The sequence below is a fragment of the Oreochromis niloticus genome, linkage group LG14 (assembly GCF_001858045.2).
Source record: "Oreochromis niloticus isolate F11D_XX linkage group LG14, O_niloticus_UMD_NMBU, whole genome shotgun sequence".
Lineage (NCBI taxonomy): Eukaryota > Metazoa > Chordata > Actinopteri > Cichliformes > Cichlidae > Oreochromis > Oreochromis niloticus.
This window is the reverse complement of record NC_031979.2, coordinates 21,933,376-21,954,608: the sequence shown is the minus strand read 5'-3', so window position 1 is coordinate 21,954,608 and position 21,233 is coordinate 21,933,376. Positions and strand designations below refer to the sequence as shown.

Below are 21,233 nucleotides of genomic sequence, written 5' to 3'. Positions count from 1 at the left end.
GGGTCTTGTCCTTGAATTAAAATTTTATTTTAAAAAAACATCCTGGTAACAGAAAATATCTCTATCATCGGTTAAGTGTTGACACTTAATCTGGGTATGTCGCGAGTAGGTTGTTGTTATCTGTTCACAAAATTCAACCTCGACAAAAGCAATGTGCAAATATGCAGGATTAAATTAAACACGGTTATGTGGAACACTTTCTGCTGATGATTCCTACATTTCAGCCAATATGAAAATTATATAGCAGAGATAAATATGCTGCTTTGTTGCCAAAGGACGCAAACCACTAAAATTCATATTTCGACTCACTTCTCTGTTTCAATCAGAAGCAGACCTCAGCTGTCTGTTCTGCCTACGTACTCCTACCCACAGAGACACCCCACGCCACAAAAATTCAGTTCGGACTGGGGTATTTATCCAGCCTCCTATTAACAATAGTAATTACTGCCACTGTCTATGCGTGCAAACAAGCTCATGCGTTTTCTTTTTTTTTTCCTGTAACACACATGCAAATAATCATTTAACTATTTTACATAGACAAGAGTGAGTATGAATATAATCTATGTTTTTTGTGTGTGTATGCACATAAATATTACTCATATTATAGACAAAACTCCGAAAACATGTTTTCCTTATGTGGAAAAAAGCAAAGTCCCTATAATAATCATTTTAAAGTGAAGACCCATTTAAGGGGGAGGTCGGGTTCAGGTTTAAGGTTGTGATTAGACGAGTAGTAGCAGTAGTGGTTAAGCTTAGATCAAGACTCCAGGTAATTATTGCAAGTCAAATTGATGTCCTCTTAAGTTACGGACACACAACTGTGTGTTTGCGTGTGTCCTAAGTGTGTGTCTGTTAGGAAAGAGAAAGAGAAAGAGAGGGGGTAGATAATAAAAAAAGAGGGAGGAAACTATTGGTGCAATTTGTAATTACTGAAATTAACTATATAACGAGGACAGTGTAATTATATAGCCTGTCTAATTGCTACTATTACTGAGGGGAAATGATGCAGCTACAGTGCAAATAGACGTGTGTGTGTGTGTGTGTGTGTGTTCGTCCGCCTTTGTGCCTGTTCCTGGTAAATTTGAGGAAATGTGAACAAAAAAAAAAACCTGTCGTATTAACAGCATGTTTCTGTGAGACTGCATGTGGTGTGCTTTACCCACATTATGCACTGCATTTTCCTGATGGGGTGAGTACCAGTAATACTGTGTGTGGCGTTATAGTAAAAAATACCAAACCAGTACTTTTCCCAGTATCCTTTGGGGGCATCATAGAAATTTTTACACATTAAGGTCAGTGTGGTTTTCCGTGGTTCCATTGTGTAGTTTGTTAACACCTTCGCGTTACTTGTGAAAGACACAACCGCAGCCTCAGGGTGTCAAGAGCTAGCCTGCTCCTAACGTCGGTCATAAGTCTCAATAAATGGGATGGTTATATCAGGAAAGGCATCTGGTGTCAAAATCTGTGCCAGATCAAACATGTGGATCCATCTACTGTGACCCCGTGGGAAAAGAGGGAGCAGCTGAAAGTATCTTTAAGGTCAATGCGGTTTTCCTTTGGAACATCGCTCACCACATGAAAACACTCATGTAATGTCTTCTGTTTTGCTCGGAGACTACAAATTTAAGGTGTAGAGTTAAAGACAGATTCCATTATGAAAGGATCAAGATACAAGCATCAATGGGAAGTTTTTATAAACAAATCGCCCACAGCCTAATACTGTAGGTCCCACAGGAAGATGGAAACAGGACCTGTACATGACCTGAGACCTCAGATGTTGTCAGTGGATCCTTTTGGGTCTGTGGGTTGTGGATTGTGGTTGTACCTGTTGGTGCGCTAAAAGGTTGGGAACTGGGCAGCTTGGAAGATGAGTCATTCCTCGGTTTCTTGTTTTGGGTCTTCAAACCCTTCTTGATCCGCTTGACTTCCAACAATGTTTAGGTGTGTGGTAGGTGTAAAACATCCACATGAATGCCAAAACCCAAGGCCTCACTGCGAGGAATATTGAGTGTAGAGGTGTCGAGCCAAATATGGGAGCCTGGAGGCAAAACGACTTAACAAAATCAAGCTTTTAATGCTGTATCAAATTCAGAAATAAATGAAGTCCACGGGCGCCAGCAGCCTTCCACACACGGCAAGGGGAAAACCACTTGGCTGCACATGAGGAAGCCACTCTGGGAACAAAACAAACAGGGGCAAGCAGGACCGTTTATACACAGAAGGCTGACAGGGAAATGACAGAGTTGAAGGTAATGAGGCACAGGTGAAAGTAATCATACACAGGTGAAGACAGGAAACTAAACTAACACAGGATGCAAACGAAAGCAAGCCTTCAAAGTAAAACAGAAAATAACCAAAATAGGCTGATAGACATATGAATACTAACACCTAACAAGATGTACAAGACAAGAAAACGCAAAGTGACCAGAGCATGAACATAGAAACAAGACAGAGGAAGGCACAAATGGATACATGGGGGTGATGATTACTACAACAGCTACTACAGGTAACATACAAAAAGTGGACAAAACACACAATATTTCAACACTGAATTCTTACCAGAAGCCAAAACGTAAAAACCACCAGAGACACAATAACATCATGAACTGCAGGCCATGCAAAGATTGTCAGTGACGCTAAACAGGAACTGAGGCTTAAAGTATACGGAGACTAACAAAGAAGTCAAAACAGGAAATATCAACCTCAACCTAACAAATGAACATAAACTCAGAGCTCTGGTAGTGAAAACAACCACGAGACATCTAATGAACACAAATCCAAAATCTGCAAAGCAACATAAAAAAAACCCCCCTGGGACCAAAACCAGAGACCATGACAGTCGTAGTAAAACGTTATATTGTAATTACTCTTACTTTTAAAGTTGTGGCTGATCTGTGTCTGCTCTTGTATTTTTTAAAGATCTGGATCATGGTGGGGACTGAAAATTAATTTTAATGCTTAACAGCTTTTTAAGGAACAATATATGATTGTAGTTTAAACTCAAGAAGATTCTTGTAACATTATTTATGACTACTTAATATGCATAAAAAATGAATATAAATTTAGACTTTTTTTGTTTTATATTGAACCTGCAAAAATATAAGTTATGAAACTCAAAAGTAAAACAACGATATACCAGATTTAAAGTCAACATGCAAATAGAATAATAAAATAATAAAATAATAATGAATGTAGAAAGGCTTTAAAGATTAGATAGGGTAATATATATCTGACCACTTAATAGCATGGATTACCTCAAAGCCAACATATTGCTTATAAAGAACTTTAAAACTGTTGCAACTTGAGTCTAACCTACAGTCATAGTGTGTGAAAACATGCATTCCTATGCATCAGCCCATTGTTGTACATCAATATCTCATCATCCTTTCTGCGCAGGACAATCTGAATGTCTGAGTGATATTCATATACTAGCACACATACACACAGCCGCAGCCTTGACTCCACACATGAATTGTGAATTGTTTTTCCTCCGTGTTCCTGACTTTTCTTGGCCTTGATAGAAAATACCTCCTGTTCAGAATAGTTGGTGCGCAAGTAGTAGTGCTTCTTGCCCTGTGTACGAACTGGAAGTGCGCTGAAAAGATAGATGTGAGGTATGCAGTTTAAGCTACAACGAGAGGCACTTCTCGTACAAATGTGAGCAATAACGATAAATATATAGAGCCCCCGTGGAAGCTGCTACGTGAAGGTCGAGAAAATTGTGAGGCGGCTGAGGACCTGAATTATCTTTCACATTCTTACCACTAGGTCAACATCTGATATGTTAAGTATTTAATTAAATGTTTGGAGATTTCTTACAAGCAGGTCACACAGTCTCCACAGGGCCTATATTGAAAATGCAATGCTAATTTGGACATGAGTTTGAACAAGTCTACCCACAATGCATTGGCAGGGTTTTAAGTGTGATGCATGACTTTAATTCCGTTAGTGGAATGTGGTCAGAGATCTGGCTGAAAGGGAGCGGAGGCCAGAGAGCAGGGGAAGGAACAAATGTAGGAGGAATAAAGACAGAAAGAGGGGAGGAAGGAAGAAGGAGAAGAGTGCGAGGAAAGTGGGGTGGGGTGGGGGGGGTTGCATTCCTCCACATTCCCTCTTGTCCGGGGGTTTTTGGATGGGCAGCGGAGAGGGAAGGAAGGTGGAGGGTGGAGGAGAGGAGAGGGATGGAGCGCAGGGGAGGGGCCGGAGTGGCTTTTGTCTGCTTCCCACGTTTCAAAGCCAGTCTTGAAAAATGAATAGACAGAGGAAAATCAATTGCATGACCTTCACAGAGAGAAAGAGAGAGATTGAGAGAGCAGGAGAGAGCGGGAGAGAAGGAGGAGAGAGAGAGAGACAGATTATGGGTGGAAAGGAGCAAAGGAAAAGGAAAGGTTGAAGGCAGGGAAGGTAAAATGACCCACGCTGTATGTTCACATTTGGTATTTGTGCACCTGTTTGCACAGTACATTCAAGGACTATTTGACATCATTTATATTTCAAAGCCTCTGTATTAAGTAAATTTTGCTATCAGGGACAGTTTTTTTTTCCATACTACACTTCCTTTGAAAAAAAATCCAGGAAGCCTGATTCCTATTCCTAAGCTTTCTATTGCTTGTGATAAGAATCTACTTAAACTTAGAGGCAGATCTGCAATCATGCAAACTGACCGTTTAACCAGATTCTACAGGTGAAACCAAAGCGGTCTTCTTGTTGGACAGGCAAGGTTAAACAGGTTAGAAATGAAACAAAGGCCAGGCGGTATAGTGTGATGGTGTGCTGTTTGTTTAAAGTAATTCAAGACTTTTTGGAGGTTTATATCAATTTTTTAAACCTCTGACACACTCTGTATTACGCTACTCTACACCGGCAAGAATAAACCACACCCAACCAATGTGGACAGTATTAATGTTTTTATAAAATAACAAATAAAAACATAATGTAAACAAACATTTTATTAGGATCAGCAGAATATATATTAGTCCGAAACTACCTTTTGCTTTGGTTCAGTTTTTACTTTTGCACCTTAGTTAAATATAATAAATATAATGATAAAGATAATGTAAGGTTTGTTAATGGTAAGTGCAAACATAACAATAATAATGTTAATAATGATAATAATGCAAAGAAAATAACTTGATTGTGGTAAGACAGAGATATCTTTTAAAATTTCCTGTGTGAAATTGAACTTTCTACTTTTATTTTTGTTCAATAAAACAGAACAGGGGAAAAAAATATCAACCTGTAACAGGTGCGCAGGGCAGCTGGAGAACCCCCTCTGCCTTTTTCACAAGGTGCAGTGCAATGACAAGTCAGCGCCAGCAACAGGGCCAGCTGAAGTGTTTTACTGTCTGGGCTAGTGAGGTCAAACACACCTCTCCCCTCCCCGGTGCTGGTGACATTGACTTTCATTCTGCCTCCACTTGCTCGTTCTCTCTCTCTCTCCCTCTCGCTCTCCCCCTCATTTCTTTCATTGCTTTCGTCTTCCCTCGCCTCCCCTTCTGTCTCCCCCACCTCTTCACGATCTCCCTGCGTCTGCCTCCCCTCTAATTCACAGCGTTTAAAGCAGCCTGGGCTTTTAAGGGAAGTTAATTGCACTCAAATTATGTTCGACCGCAAAAGGAGTGAGAGAGCGATGGAGAAGAGACGGAAAGATAGAGGACAGATAGAGGGAAGGAGGGAGGGAAGGAGGGAGGGATGGATGTCGGCGTGAGAAGATAATTGTGCCAGAGAAGGACGCTGCGATTAGGGTCACTTTTTCTCTCGCTGTCTGTCGAACGGCCGAAACGTCACATTTGGATTGGTAGTAAACAACTTGGCAAGTGACCGGGCTCTTGTTTTGAAAGGGTGAAGCTGCGGTGGCAGAGCCAAACTTAAGAGACAAAGATGAATAAGAAGACAGAGAGAGAGGAAACCGAGAGAGAGAAATGGGGGTTCACTGTTTGGTTCCCATGGTAACGTCCTAACCTGGTTAAAAGAGGTTGACACTGTGGGGGTGGAGTCTGTGTGTCTACAGCCCCCCACGTGAGGATGCTTGGGTGTGTGTGTGGCCATTCCTCTGGACTGAACTGGGACTAAATTATGTATTAGACAGAAGTATAATGAAAATCATTCAAATTTTTTCATTCAATCATTCAAATCTTTTCTGCTTGTGAAGCGCTGGGGAGTCCCTGCGAGTTGACCTGTGAGTCAAATCATAATTAACGTGTCCATTCGTGCCCTGTCCCATTCTGTCTCTTATTCCCACAATGGAATTAAATCTCTTAGCAGAGTCCCGGGAAGCTAATGGAATCGGAGTGTGACAGAACAGCTCGATCAAAGACCTCAGCCAGCTCTGCGTCCAGCTCTGCACACAAGTCACGGTGTTTATTCGCACAAACTCACTTAAAGGAGATGTGCAATTTAACGCATCTTAACTGAAGTCAGGTTTTATTGCTTTTGAACATCTTTTTATGGTTAAAAACTGAAGGATTTGATGAGATCAGGGATCAAAAAAAGAGCAATCAGGCAGTCACATATTTTTTAAACAAGTTAACAGTTCGTGCAGGAAACCAAGACTGGGATGTCAAACTAATTTTAGTACATACAGCTCAAACAGCCCGGACCAGTAAAACCAAACATGCACATATACTCATCATAAAATTCCCCTACTTTAATTGTAGCATCACATGTGCAGTATCTTTGTTAATAGGAAGCATGTCAAACTGACAGTTACTTAGGCCTCTGCACTGGGTGAATGTAGCGTTTCAGGTCCCGGTTCAGGACACGATCTATTCTTAGCGACTTGCAATGCTTCCTGGTGCAAAATTCATTGAAAAGACCAAACATGACGCCCTCCTTTTCTGCAATTTTCACATTTAGCAAAAAAAATTCCAGCGGGCTGTGTTTTGACACTTTGAGAGCTGCGTGTTTGACACCCATGATTGAGACCACTTTTTTGCTTTAGGAGTTGAATTGAAGCCCTCTTTCTTTCCAGCGATTCAGCTGGGCCAGCAGTCACAGATACAGGAATTCTGGCAGATTAAACTTTTATTACACTGAGTGCCACCACTTTCTTTCTTGGCTGAAGGTGCTCATTTTGGGGCAAAAATCTCTTGGTTATATGTTTATGCTTAAACAAGAGGGAATAATGTCCAGTTGTCAGATCAGATTCACAGTAATATTCCAAAATCTTGTTTAACCACAACAATATACGACTACAAATGATGTTTTCAGGCACACCAATGAGATGTGAGGTCCAAAACTATCTAAATGAAACATTTAGCAGACCTGAGCTCTGCTTTAATAACGTGGCCACATTGTTGGTTTGTTAACGTCTGTCCAATCATTTGTCATCTGTTTTGACTTGTTCTACCAATAAGGCGCATGCACAGCAAGTTCAAAATAAGATCTGAGTTGCAAAAAAAAGATGTTATTGTTTGAATTATGATTTATAATGACATAAAATATTATAGAAGCTGTAATATTAAGGTATACACACAGAATAATGCAAAGCCCTCACTCGCACACGGGCACACACATAGAGAAGTAGGGGTTCACAGTAGCACTACAGAGGGATCTTTGTTCTCAGAGTGTGATACCATCAGCGCTGTGAGACTCTTTCACTGCACATGTGCGCAAGAATACACCACACACGCGCGTGCTGTGCGCACACACACACACACACACACACACACACACACACACACACACACACACACACACACACACACACACACACACACATCAGGTCCAGTGTTTTGGTTTCCTGGTTGCCCTATTGTACTGTGGCAGTCTTTAATAAATGGTCCTCTGTGTATTTGTGTCTGCGTGTGTGTGCAGGGGTGTGACTCATCTGTCAGCCCCGCTGGCCTCATGTCACATTCAGCGTTTCCTTGGGCCCACTGACACTACTCAGCACAACTGATCACCCACCATCACCTTCGCTCCTCCAGGGTTCTGTGGCATGAAAGCCAGAACAGACACACACACTTTCACAACAATCAAAGTGCGTTTGTCTTCCGTTTTGATTCATTCTTATATGGTTACCACGGGGGTTGATTCCTCCAAGCTTCCTATCACTGCGGCTGCATCGCTGCCCCACAAGGGAGCCTGCTAGGCAGGCAGAGAGCGAAATGGGCTCCCCATCCCCCTCCAGGCAGGGACTGACTAGGCTGAAGGGTCCCAGCACCAGACCCCCTTTCATAGCCCTGAATGGACTTGCCTTATTTAAATTCACACTCTGTCACACAGGGGGACCCCAATCTCACAATGCCACTGTGGCTTTGTCCGGCAACTCTGTATTTATGTGTGTGTTTGTGTGTATGTGTGTGTGTGTGTGTGAGAGAGAGAGAGAGAGAGTTTGTGTGTGTGCACGGGTATTTGTGTTGTTTAATCGGGGAGCATGTTGCTGCTGTGTAGTCTGTGCATGAGAATTCATTGCTGTGTGTATTCCTAAAGTGTGTGTATGTGTGTGTCTATAGCTCTAATGGAATGCCTCCCTCTTCTATTCAACAAACCCACATCACAAGCAGGCAGCTGGGCAATATATATGTGCGTGTGATTGTATATGTGTGTGTGTTGGTGGGTGCGTGTGTGTGTGTGGGTGTGTGTGTTCCGATCCCCCCTCTGTGTTCAGTTGTAACCCACAGCAGCGCTTTCATTTTCCTGCCATAACGTGTATTGATTTCCCGCAGCCTTGCAGCGACACACACATACACACGCGCAGATATCCGATGATCCTTAAAGTCACGCACACAGACTCACACGCGTACACACATTTATATGCTCTTATACACATATATTTTGGGTACACGCACATACGCAGTTTGTCTCCATTGGATGGGGAACACTGTGTTCAAAAGCAGCCCTGTTGGAGTGAGATTAGTTCTCACATATGGTCCCCACTTTTGCAATCACACACTTGCAGGTGCATAAACACCGTCACACACTCCTTCTGACATAAAACAGTAAATACACCTGATTGCAAAATTAATCTTCCACGTCAGTGGCGGCACCCCCAACCCCCATGCCCATGTTTGCTTTGGAGAAAGTGATCACTCTCTCCTTCCTTAAGGTTTTTTTCATTTTCCCTACCCTCTGTGCTCCTCTCATACCTATCTTCGCCCTCCTCCCCTCCTCCTCCACCTAACCACCTCCAACTCTATTTGTATTGTAATTGCCTTGGTAAACAGCACCACTTTGGCACTGAAGCAGCTCTGATAGCTTGTGTTTGGGATGCATTAAGAGTGGTGATGCAGACACTGTGTGTGTGTAGGTGTGTGTGTGTGTGTTTGCTTGTTTGTTTGTATGTCTGGCAGAGATTGAGTGGTATGCGTCACGCAGCGCTCCACCTTATGTGCACTTCTGTTTTTTTTAAGCACGGTAAATTCTTCTTTTATCAGATATAATTGCTTCAAGTTTCACTTTTGATTTTGCTGAAGATTTTAAAGTTGTGAAAGAGATCCCACGTTAATGCAAAATTCTCTATTTCCAGATCAATTTCTGTAATCACTTATTTCTCAAAGCTGTATTAACTCATCCAAAAAAATGGAAATTAATCCATCAGCGTGGCTTAAACCCGACCGGCAAAATGATTTCCTACATATTAAGACGTTTTTGTTTTATTTTTGCAGCTTTGACTAATTAAGTTGCTTCTGATGGTTACAATGACCAAAAGCATTACCTTTCTAACTGCAATTTGGGATCTTAACGGTCCAGTACTGAGTATGGAAGCTTTTTTTTTTAGCATTTTGTCATACTACAGTAGTAAAAACACTGTTAAAACACATGCTTTACCTACGGAAACCACTGAAAAAAGCCCTGCTCATGATCAATTAACCAAACCTACTCACCTGTTAGAATATCAACAGGTAGTGTTGCTGCCCGCCAGCATTTAATGACGATGTCTGTCTCCTTTCCCTCTGCAGTTAGACGTTCATCTCATTCTCTGGCGACTGACATGTTTGAGCAGCACCTAGGGGCACACCTCCTGCAGGTAACGACCGCATCACCCACACGCTGCTTCTTTTACCGCACTGATTGTGAATACATAGTTGCAACTGCATGTCTGTAGTTGACTTTTTTTGCTATGCTTATGCTGTGCTGTTAAGCAGAGAAACTAGTGTTTTCAGATATATCAAATGTTGAAGTTAGAATTGTTTTTTTCCCCCCTCCTAACAGTCACATTTGTTTGATTATCCTGCTGTACTAAGTCGCTGCTATGTGTGATCACAGCCTGCACTGGCTCAAGTCTTTCTGCCTTGACTCATATTTCCAGGCAAATTCCTAAACACATTCACACTCAGACACAGAAGCACATCGCGTAACCCTCAGATGCTGCCAAAGAATACCTCCCTTTTGCACTAACAGATGAATACAGCCCGAGGGGTACTCTGGGGCAGGAGGGCTGCTGGGGTGACGAAATGCAGAATGTAGGCAAAGACTCAGAGGAAGAGCAAAGGAGGTAGCACTGCAGATTGTACTTTGGAGGGAGCTTAGGGAGGGGGAGGCGGTAGGAAGAACAGGTAGGAGTGGGAACAGGTGGAGGGATAAAGGGAGAGTATAGAGAAGTGAGAAGGTTGTGGTAAAACAAAGAAACATTACATATGTCTGCTCTCCTCTGGCATTTTAAAGAGGAAGAGAGGCTTAGGGAACGGCGCTGATAGAAATCAAATTAACGCTCCAGAAAAACTGTATGATTCTTCCCCTCCCAGCCGTTCTTCCACAGTAATAGCCTGATAATTGCACTTTAGTTCTCCGACATTCATGCGGCTGGTTTCTCCTCGCCGCGACACACGACGCCCCACACCCCGGCCACACATTTGCATACTGGATGTGTCAGTTGCATAAATTACCACTGCCACTTTAAGCACTAGGCCGCCAAAATAGCAATCATTTTTCTAGAGCAAAGTGGCCCTGGTCTGTGTGCATGTGTGTGTGAGGCTGAGACTGTGTCAGCTCACTCCTGGTTGCTTGTTATGACGATTAATATTATTCTCTGAAGCAGTCCCCTCTAATGGGCTGGCTGTATACCTTTCACTTCTCATTAGAATCACTGCAGGCCGTAATGACTCTGGTTCTATCTGTGTTTATTTGTGTGTGAGTGTGTGTGTGTGGCTGGAGATCCAGGATGAAGCTTTGACTCTTGGTTTATTGCGGCTGATTGGAACAGCCTCTGGTCTATAAGCTCAGTTTCTCATGTCTCGTTGCTGAATTTGTTTAAGTGCGCCTCTCTCGATGCATGTGCGTATGTGTGTGTTCGTGGACGTCCACACCGCATGCGTTACGTCTGCCTCTGTTTTGTTCTCCGTTTGTTCGGTCACGCAGGTCTCACTCGCAGCTGTCGCGCGTGTAGCTGCGTCTATGGGAATTGTTTCGTGTCTATTCACATTTATGCACGTCATGTGAGTTTTTGCGCGCGCGTGTGAGCGTGCTCGCCAGTTGAGAGAAGAGGCCGAAGGGTGATGGGTTGTTTGTTCTCTAGCTCATTGTAATTTGTTCGATACACGCTAATTGCTCTAATTTGTCTGTCTTGTTTCTGTTTGCCTTTATGTCTGCGTCTCTGCGTGCATGTGTGTGTGTGTGCGTGTTTTTGTGTGCCCATGTGTGTGTCCCTGTGTGTTTATGTGCACAGTCTCTAGATGGCTTTGTGTTTGTGGTCAGCCAGGAGGGACGGTTCCTCTACATCTCAGAGACAGTTTCTATCTACCTGGGACTCTCACAGGTAAGACAACCTCATCTCACTCTCTTTATGTCTCTCTCTCACACACACACACACACACACACACACACACACACACACACACGTGACCACATAATCCTTTATTTACAAGTGCATTTGCACACATGTGCCTGTCTTCTCTTTATGCTTTCATATCCCTTCCCAGGAGCGCGTGTGTTTGTGTGTCTGTGTGTGAGTGTGAATATCTTTGACTTCACTCTCTGTGCTCATCTCTGGAGTACAACTCTCACAGGGGCAATGCTGCTCTCGCTCTCTCTCTAGCTCTCTCTGCCGCCCTCTCTCCCTCTCCAGGTGCTCACCTCTGTTGATTGCCTGTGGCCTCTTGTACTGTGAATGTTAAGTCCTGCCATTTTGCCCAGATGCATAAATAATAACAGTAATTACTGGCCTAGCAATCAAAGTGTCGCCCCAGCGCGCTGGGCCTGTCTAGGGGAACAAATCGATAGGCATCTTAAAAGCCACATTGATTGTAGGGAGGGGGAAAAACACCAAGGGGGATGGGAAGATAGATAGAGACAGCCGGAGAGAGAAAGAGAGGGGGAGGAAAGGAGGAGAGGTGTGATAAGAGAGAGATGTTTCAAACTAAGAAGAATGGGTACAGCACGAGAGAGAGAGAGAGAAAATAAGGCAAGTGTAACAACAACAGATGTAACTGAGGGTTTTTTCTTTGTTTAAGGGCAGTCGCTGAAACCATTAACGAACTTAAGAATAAGTTTTAAGGATATGGGGGTTTTTTCCGTTTAGTTCAGTACTCACATGAAGGACACCTTATTAGTCTCCTTCATTAGTCCTTGGTCACTATTTTCATTCATATCTGTACTGGCTGGAAAAATCTCTAAAATATATATATGTATAATTATCGGAGCAGATAAATCAAACAGATGTCGTTCCAAGTTATCAAATCACTGTAACTTAGGAATATAATGTCAGAAGTAGTTTTTGCTAAGCAAAATACTCCTTGAATGCAGCATTTAGTTCACACAAACACGCAGAAAACGTGATTTTTAAACAAAAAATATATCTATACACATGAAAGAGGATAACGGGCTTAGCTTTTAAATCATTGCTCATTGTTTCATTAAATTTCAGATGGATGTTGTACTTTCTTTCTGTATTGTTAAGGCTGTGTAATTCTTTAATTACATACTGATATTGACTGTTTTCAGTCTTTTGTGCGTATGCGATGAATGTTATTACATTCTTGTTTTTTTTCACTGTAATACAAAGAAAAAAATGCAGCAAGCAAGTTTGAAGTGGAAAGATTTTCTTTAGATGCATTTTACTAAATTCTTCCTCAGCTTTGTTAAGTTGCACTGAGAGTCTGTAATTCTTGGCTCTGGTCATAAATATACCTTCTTCCACCTGCACACAATGATGTCCTGAATTGCACCTGTAACTCAGTGCAAAGCAAACATGAGGGGGGCGAAATAGGTTTTTAGTTTTCAGATATTCAGTCATTGTTTAATGCTTTAATGTTGAACTGGAGACTTGTAGGGAAAAAAATGAGCTCACTGACTGCATCTTTTTCCTGATGGAGGTTCATATCATGAAGAACCGCATGTTTGTCCCCCCTCCCCATGTTCTCACTACTCTCTTGACCCCCAAAATTGTTCTTGCACCAGAAGATATAGTTCAGTCTCTTAAATCAGTGGTTCTCAAGCTTGTTCTCGTATGTTGAGCTTGAAAAGTTGACAAAGTTCCACCACTACTCACTTTGTTTTTACTAATTATTCACAATAAAAAAGAATCAAAAATCAAATTTTCAAGATGACATCATCAAGGCCTTTCTTATTTTCCACATATACAAATATTCATTCAGTTTAGTTTCCCTCTGTATTTTTGTTCTGGTTGTTCATGCCACACCTGCAGAGGTGCTGTGCCTTACAGATAGAGGAGGCTTCAGAAGGCGCTTGCATTAAGGAAACATGGGTCCGTCCTTTCACAGATCACTCCCTGTCTCCCATTTTCACTGGGAGGAGTTAAGATGCGGGGAAGAGAAAAAAGTGAGGGAAGCTTGAAGACACGCTAGCATAATAAAAAGCACCCATTGCTCTACAGCTAAGATCGATTCACAGCAAGTAAGGAGAAGAAGAACGATTACAACGCCTAATTACTCTTTTAATGTGAGGCAGACTTGAAACTATTCTTTAAACTGTCCTGTCGTGGGGCATTCAATGAAGGTTAATATAAAGTTAGATTAGGACAAGGATTGTCTTGAATTGTCGTGGAGTTTTTGAGTCTTCTTTGCAAACACACACACACACACACACACACAATGTACATGTAAACACTCAGAGAGATACAAAAAAAGTGACGTAGAGAAGACAGAACAAAAAGGGGAGCTGCAGAGAGAAACAGCGAGAGCCAGACAGACAATTACAAGAGAGAAAGAAAATAAAGCAGAGGAATATGGGGGAGAGACAGTGGTAAAGAGGAGCGAGAGAGTCTGAGTGTGTAAATAGAGTTTAAATGTGCAGTAGGAATGAAATTCGCCTTGGGATTGCCTAGGTAAACAAGACAGCCGAGGCTTTGGTGGAGATGCTAATAAAACAGAGCTGTTCTTATCAGCTGAGCAGATGGCCTAACCCATCACATCTCCTCAAACAGGGCCTAAGCCATCAGCATTCTAATGAAATTATTTATGATCGAAGATTACGTTCAAAACCTTAAACATACAGCGCCACGTTTACCTTCCCGAAAAGATGAGGACGGCCGGGCACAGAGCAGGTTTATGATGAGAAAGACACAGCCAGAAAGGGCAGGTAGACGGGGTTCGGGGAAGGGGGCGAGCGCGAATATACAGTGTGTTTATGGACACAAGCAATGAGATGGAAAAACGCACAACAGGAAAGAAGGGAAGGTGGGAGGGAGAGGACAAAACGCTTCAATATACTTTGCTGGTGAGTGGAGGCGGACACAGGGGAGAGGGGAAGGACAGACAAACAATGTTCTGAGTGAAAAAGTATAAGTGGTTGTTTGTTTTAGAGGGCATGTCGCCCCTGTGGACCGCCCCAGCCCCGCGTCTCCTGTCCCCCCGTCTGACCCCTCTGCCCTGGCTTACACCCCGGGCCACTCCCCTGACAGTGGGGTTGCTTAGCCGACTTAGCCCAGGTCAGGCACCTTGACCAAGGGCACAGCCCTCCGCCCATTCCCCTGGCGCACAGGTATCTTTTTTTTTTTGTCTCGCTCACTTGGTTTTCAGGCCCGGAAGCACGAGGGATAAACCTGGGAGCGACACATAGCAGATGAGGCAGGGGGGAGAAGACATGAAAACAGAAGAGGGGAGGGCATAGCTGGAGAGACAAAGGTTGGAGAAGATGAGGACTCGGAGGGAGGAGACATGAAAAGGATGGAGGAGTAAAAGTAGGATAAAAAAGGGATAAATGGGGTAAAGAGGAGGGAGGAAGGATGGTAGATTGAGGGAGGAGAGAATTGATCTGCGAATGGTTAGTATGCAGCCCCCACTCCACCTCCACCCCACCCCATCTTCCCCTCCCTCCTCTCCTCTCCTCTCCCATCAGTCAGTGAGGGCTGAGGGCTGAGAGTATGTTGTGGACCACTGCCCGGATGCCTCATACATATTAAAGCCCCCTGCTATTATTTATATCATGTCTCTGCTTCCCCTGCTCGCTGCCCCTCATCCCCACCACACCACCATACATACATGCACGTGCATCTCTGCACACACACACACACGCAGGTTCACACAGATGCGCTGACAGACAACTGCTCGCACAAACAGTGACACACAATGACACACGGAGACATAAAAACAGACAGTCTAGTCACATACGCAGGGAAACAGAGGCGCGCCGTGTGCTTGCATAGGCACAAACACACACACGCGCAGACACACACACGCTCTCAGAGAGATTTGAATGATCTCGGTCTCTCCTCACGCCTCCCTTTGCGCCACATTCTATACCTGTTTTTATGTCTGAGCCTGACTCATCCTCTCAATCGCTTCGTCCCTTCCTCATCTTCTCATTTCTGTCTGATCTTTTTTCAATCTCGCCCTCCTGCTTGAGATGAAGTGATATTATTCGGATAGGTCTTAAGCCCAGTAAAGCCCATAAGGACCTGTTCGCCTCTCTACCTTGTTTTTCAACACCACCGGGTCGAGGGATTTTGCCTCTTTCAAATGGCTGGTCCAGTGTTCTGAGCAGACTTGGTCCTTGAAAATGACAATGTGCTAACAATTACATATACATAGATAAGTATACAGACAGATAGATGCTGATATAATCGGTAACATGAAATGCTCAAAGCGAGGTTCATCCAGAGTTTAATAGAGATATCCAGCCATTTAATGGACAGCTGCAAACTCTTAACTTTAAAACATTAATGACCGAGTCAGTTTTGATGTCAGACTCAAAAAGCACGCAGCTGAAAAGTGCTGACGTATTATCGACGCTGAGGAGAAGAAGGATCGGTAAACAAAAACACTGAATTTTCCTCGTGTTAAAAATTCTTGATTAAAAAGAGTTTACTGACGTACGTGAAGGTCGGCTAGCGCAGTGCTGTTGGTCTCCACATTTACCAGCCTCACCTGTTAGAGCTGGACAGAGAATAAGGGAGAAATAAATAAATTAGACCTCAACAACACAGTCTTTGGAAGTGAAAAGTGAAAAGAGTTTGCCAACTGAGAGCCAAACACACACACACGCTTGCTGTATATTACTCTGCTGAGCCGTTATCAGAGCTTCTGCTTATCACTGTGGGAGCTGCGATACAGTGTGCTCTTATGTGATGCATGAGGTTAGCTGAGAAAAGAGACATTTTTATAAAGAAAAGAAATTAAATGAAATAATGTAATTCATTTAATTCCCCTGTGTCTAGGGAGGTATATATTTTGAGGTTTCCGCTTTTTATTAGAACCCTGAACTATCTGAAACCTGTGTTGTTTAATGTCCTAATGGTTAAAATGCATAAGATTTAATTGATTTTTCTTATCTTGGACTTTCTCAGTAACTGCATTTATTATTATCTTGATGCTATCAGATATTAAAATCCTCAAATATCTATCCCAATATGTTCCCAGGTCAGCATGGTCAGCTGTTCTCGCACGCTTTCAAAGTGTGACAGTAGCACAGTTGTTACGGGATAATTACTTTTCGAGTCTTGCAAGTATGCAGGGCAGCCACTCCATATGGTGCCCATCAAATCTAGTATTTAATAATATGTTTATTACAGGTGGCGCAATTGCAAAATGTGGCGCCGTCTCCCAAGAAATTAAGGCCTGCGTGTCTGGCGCTGAATAACATAAGGGGTGATAAAACCTCGTCTGTCATCTCCCCTCACTCGGTGGGGTTTCCTACATCTTTACCCCTCTCTGCTCCCTCATTGTCGATCGCTCTCATTCGCCTGCTCCCGCCTTCCTGTTCCCCTTCTTCCTCTCCCCCGGCTGTGATGTCCTTGAGGGCCTGCTGAAGCTCCCATAAAGCCTGCAGTAAATGGCTCTAATCCGGTAATAAATGGCTGTGTCCTACAGACAAGGGTGTGAGGCTGCTGCAGCCACGGCTTTATCAGATGGAATAGTATTGGCACACACACAAATGCGCACACACACACGCACACATTCACAGATGTAATGGAACCTGCATAGATGTGTGTAAGCATGCATGCCCCCCCCCTTTTTCTGCTTCTCTCTCTCACACACACACACACACACACACACACACACACACACACACACACACACACTTATTCATGCTGCTTCAGATGGAATCACACCTTCTTCAATTGTGCCGCTTTTATGGATGCCATGCAAGAGCAGTGCCATTATTGCCTTTAAATGATTAGAGATGCGACTATGATGCATTATGATGATAGGATCATATAGAGCTGTATGAGCTGTTACGCTGCTCTTTATGCCTGCTGGGATAGACTGTAACTGAATGAAGGGGCTGGGAGGGACACGGGGAATAAGAAGTATAGTAATGTGACCTTTGGAGATAGTTGGAGTTCACCTGTTTTTAATCAGCAAATACAATTGATTTTTATCTCCCCCTGGTTTTATTTGTGTAGCACTGTAGTCACTTGATCCTCTGAGACAGGACTTAAATGTATGTGTGTATGTGTGTGCGAGCATGTTGGAGGGGTGGCAGGTGGGGGTGTCTTACATCCTCACATTCCTTGTTGAGTTGTAACCCAGAGCGGCACTTTCATTTTCCCGTCATAACATATATTGATTTTTTTTTTCAGTGCACGTGTGTGTCTGTGTGTATTTGTGGGCGTGTGCTCGCTCACGTATAGTTATTTTTGCACAAAGCCTCTGGTTTTGATCGGTTTGTGTGTGCTTCTCTTCAGGTGGAGCTGACCGGCAGCAGTGTGTTCGACTACATCCACCCAGCGGACCACGTCGAGATGGCGGAGCGGCTGGGAATCAGGCCACATCTACGGGCCGAGGCCGGCTGTCACACAGCCCCTGAGAGCGCTTCCAGCTCTGCGTCCACCTCCTCCTTAGCTGGTACCCCTGAACCCGGTACTGTCATGGCAAGAAAGCAGAAAGAAATATAACAAATACATAATTTGATTTTCAACAATTCACTGTGCTCAAATGGCATTATTAAGACAAAAGTAAAATAAAAATATTCTTGAAACAGCTATTGTTGTTTTCTCATCCCCAGCAGCTCCATCCAGTCCTCATTCTCCTGCCGACGATCCACCCGAGCGTGGCTTTTTTATCCGCATGAAGTCCACGCTCACCAAAAGAGGCCTGCATGTCAAGTCTTCTGGATACAAGGTGTGATAGGAAATGCTTTACCATAATTTGAGAACATATTATGCATTCCTTAGCTTACTTGCATGTGTTCGGAATAAAATAACAATTTGGGTTTGTGTTGGTGTGGTGTTTCACAGCACACGCACAAGGTGGTCATTGCCGGTATATTTTATGGCTGTGACCTTATTTCGCTCTGAACCGCTGCATGTAGCACAGTTTACTGCGCTCACTGCTGTAATACCAGAACTGCTGCTTTGAATCTTTGTAATGGGTCCAAGTTTATTGCATATTGATAAATGCTACATTTTCCAAATCATTTTTTAGTCTTGCAGTGCATCAAACAGCTCAGATTCCACCTGATCTTTATTTAGTAATCCTCTTATAAACTGGCTTGTGCGTATGAGTGTGTAAGAAAGACTTTGTGCTTGTCAGGTAATCCACGTGACGGGACGAATCCGCTGCCGCCCCGCTCTCGTCCCGGGCTCCACCCGATCAGTGCGTCGACCGATGGGTTTGGTTGCGCTGGCGCACACTCTCCCGCCCTCCACGCTTAATGAAGTCCGCATGGAGAGCCACATGTTTGTCTTCCGAGTGAACATGGACCTACAGGTTACATACTGTGAGAACAGGTAATCCCTCTACTGTTTTGCCTTTTGGGAGTCGCTCTCTCTTTCATGTTTTTTCATGAGGAGCTGGCAGAGCACCCAGCCAGTTGGTGGTGTTAGCACACACATCTGCTTCTGTTTGGCTGACAAATGTGTGTGTGTGTTTTTTGTTTGTTTGTTTTTTTCTTCCTGCAATGCTTTACAGGATCTCCGAGTATATGGATCTGACTCCAGCAGAGGTAGTGGGACATACCTGTTACCATTTCATCCATGTAGAAGACCTGGAGAACCTCCGGCAGAGCCACGAGGACTGTGAGTCACATCCATATGGATACGTATAATATATGATATTCATCCCCATCCCTCTCTTTCTTCAAGTATCTGAACTTGGCAGAGCTGCTACAAGAGCCTGTTGAAATCTCCTCCTGTACTGTTGTTAGAGGCGCCCTCTGCTGCCACCTTCATGAACTGTCAAACCATTGACAGGTTTCTTTTCTTCCCATCTTTGCTCCTCAGTGCTAAGAAAAGGCCAGGTAGTGACTGGGTATTATCGCTGGCTCCAGAGGAGAGGAGGGTACCTGTGGATCCAGTCCACTGCCACGGTGTCCATCAACCACAAAGCCCCCCATGAACGCAACGTTATCTGGGTTAACTACGTCCTGAGGTCAGTAGAACCAGAGCAAAACTGAAACTCCAGTTTTTCTCCACGAGTGCTGTTAGGAAGTCATTTTATGTATGCAGGCATCACACTGTGTACAGAGATCCTTTGAAGGGATAGCTGATGAAATGTAGAGGGATTATTGGGAGGTTCATTTATTCCAGCATGTGAGAAAACTGGTAAGGATACACACGAAACGAGGAGATCAAAGCAAAGCATTAAACCACTGCCTAATTAATGTAATGGTTATTTTCGATTTTATTATAAATCTTGAAAGATTGGCGAAAATATCATTAAATTCTTTGTATTCTTTTAATAGATTTTTAGATTAGTTTGAATTTGCTAATGTTTCTGACAGTTTCTATGCGTCACGACCAACATACAGAAAAATTTGCAGCTTCAAAAACCATACTTTTTCTTTTAAAATGTTCCTCATTCGACAGTGAAATGTTTATTTTATCTTGTATTTTAAATAGTAATTAGTAAAAGTTATCACTTTTTCAGACCTTTTGCAGTTCGGGTTTTTTCATCCTGCATAATGTTGCTTTATGCATTATTCTATTGTTATTTAATGCTATTATTCTGAATAAGCAGACGCTCTGTTACAAAAAGCTCCAAATCAGATTAAGAAAATTTCAAAAAACCTTGCACCTTGATTTCTTTTTAAATATAAATTACCTTTTAAATGTCATATTACCTTTGTTTAAGGCTTTGGTGTGTTTACCGCGCAGACCTTGTACACACACGGAGCGAGCGCGAGAGAACATAACAGAACGCGCGCACAGCAGCAGAGCAGTCAGACAAAAACAAGAGGAGTAGGCTGAATTTCAATGCTAATTGGACTGAAGCTATATAATTACAACAAATGGATGTCAGAATTTTGGGGCTGAATGGTGTTTTAGTTAATTAGTGCTGTAATTACAAGAGCTCATTAACTTCTCCAACAGCCTCCTCCTTGTCTGAGCTTAACTGTGTATAGGTGGGCTGCTGAGTGGAGCATTTGTGCGTGTGTGTGTGCATCTGCGTGTGTTTCGGAGGGTGCGGTCTGCCTGTGTGTCTGTTTGCATGTGTCAGTGTGTGTGCATGTGTGATAAGGGCTGTTGGAAGGAGTGAGTGTGTGTTAGATGGAGGTTAGAAGGGTGTGAGGCAGTTTGGCTATTGGAGGTAGTTATTAGGCTGATTATATGTTGTTTCCATCTCTAAGTATTCACTTAAATCAGCATGGCATTCCTGTTTTTTTAAGTGTAAGTGGCTTTAAGTGGTAGATGATTTGTGTATACATCCAGCTTTTCACTCTCTCCCTTTCTCTTTTTTGCCATTTTTTATATCTATCCATCCAGTCGAACAGAGCTGCCCGACACTCCCCTGGATCTGCTGCAGCTACCAGAGAGCATAAGAGCAGAGCGACTTCGAATCAGCTCGTCCCCGACCGACGGCTCCACACAGGCCCGAGGTACCGCACTACATACATTGCTACCTTCCTGTGACATCCACTGACGCACTCGCCCGTGCCTCATCGTCTCATAAAAA

At 43.2% G+C, this 21,233-nt stretch overlaps 1 protein-coding gene across 3 annotated transcripts in view; it reads left to right on the top strand.

Moving 5' to 3' along the window:
• Positions 1-21,233, top strand: part of npas1 (neuronal PAS domain protein 1) — a 37,135-nt gene that overhangs the window by 12,548 nt on the left and 3,354 nt on the right. For 2 of the 3 annotated variants that reach the window (XM_019345410.2, XM_019345412.2), the window contains exons 4-11: positions 9,903-9,970; positions 11,609-11,698; positions 18,026-18,200; positions 18,349-18,461; positions 18,873-19,069; positions 19,251-19,357; positions 19,562-19,709; positions 21,044-21,156. In XM_019345410.2, coding sequence (XP_019200955.1) covers positions 9,903-9,970; positions 11,609-11,698; positions 18,026-18,200; positions 18,349-18,461; positions 18,873-19,069; positions 19,251-19,357; positions 19,562-19,709; positions 21,044-21,156 — 1,011 coding nt within the window. Of the gene's footprint in view, positions 1-9,902; positions 9,971-11,608; positions 11,699-18,025; positions 18,201-18,345; positions 18,462-18,872; positions 19,070-19,250; positions 19,358-19,561; positions 19,710-21,043; positions 21,157-21,233 lie in introns of all 3 variants that reach the window. The other variant, XM_025898436.1, reaches the window with a different exon arrangement.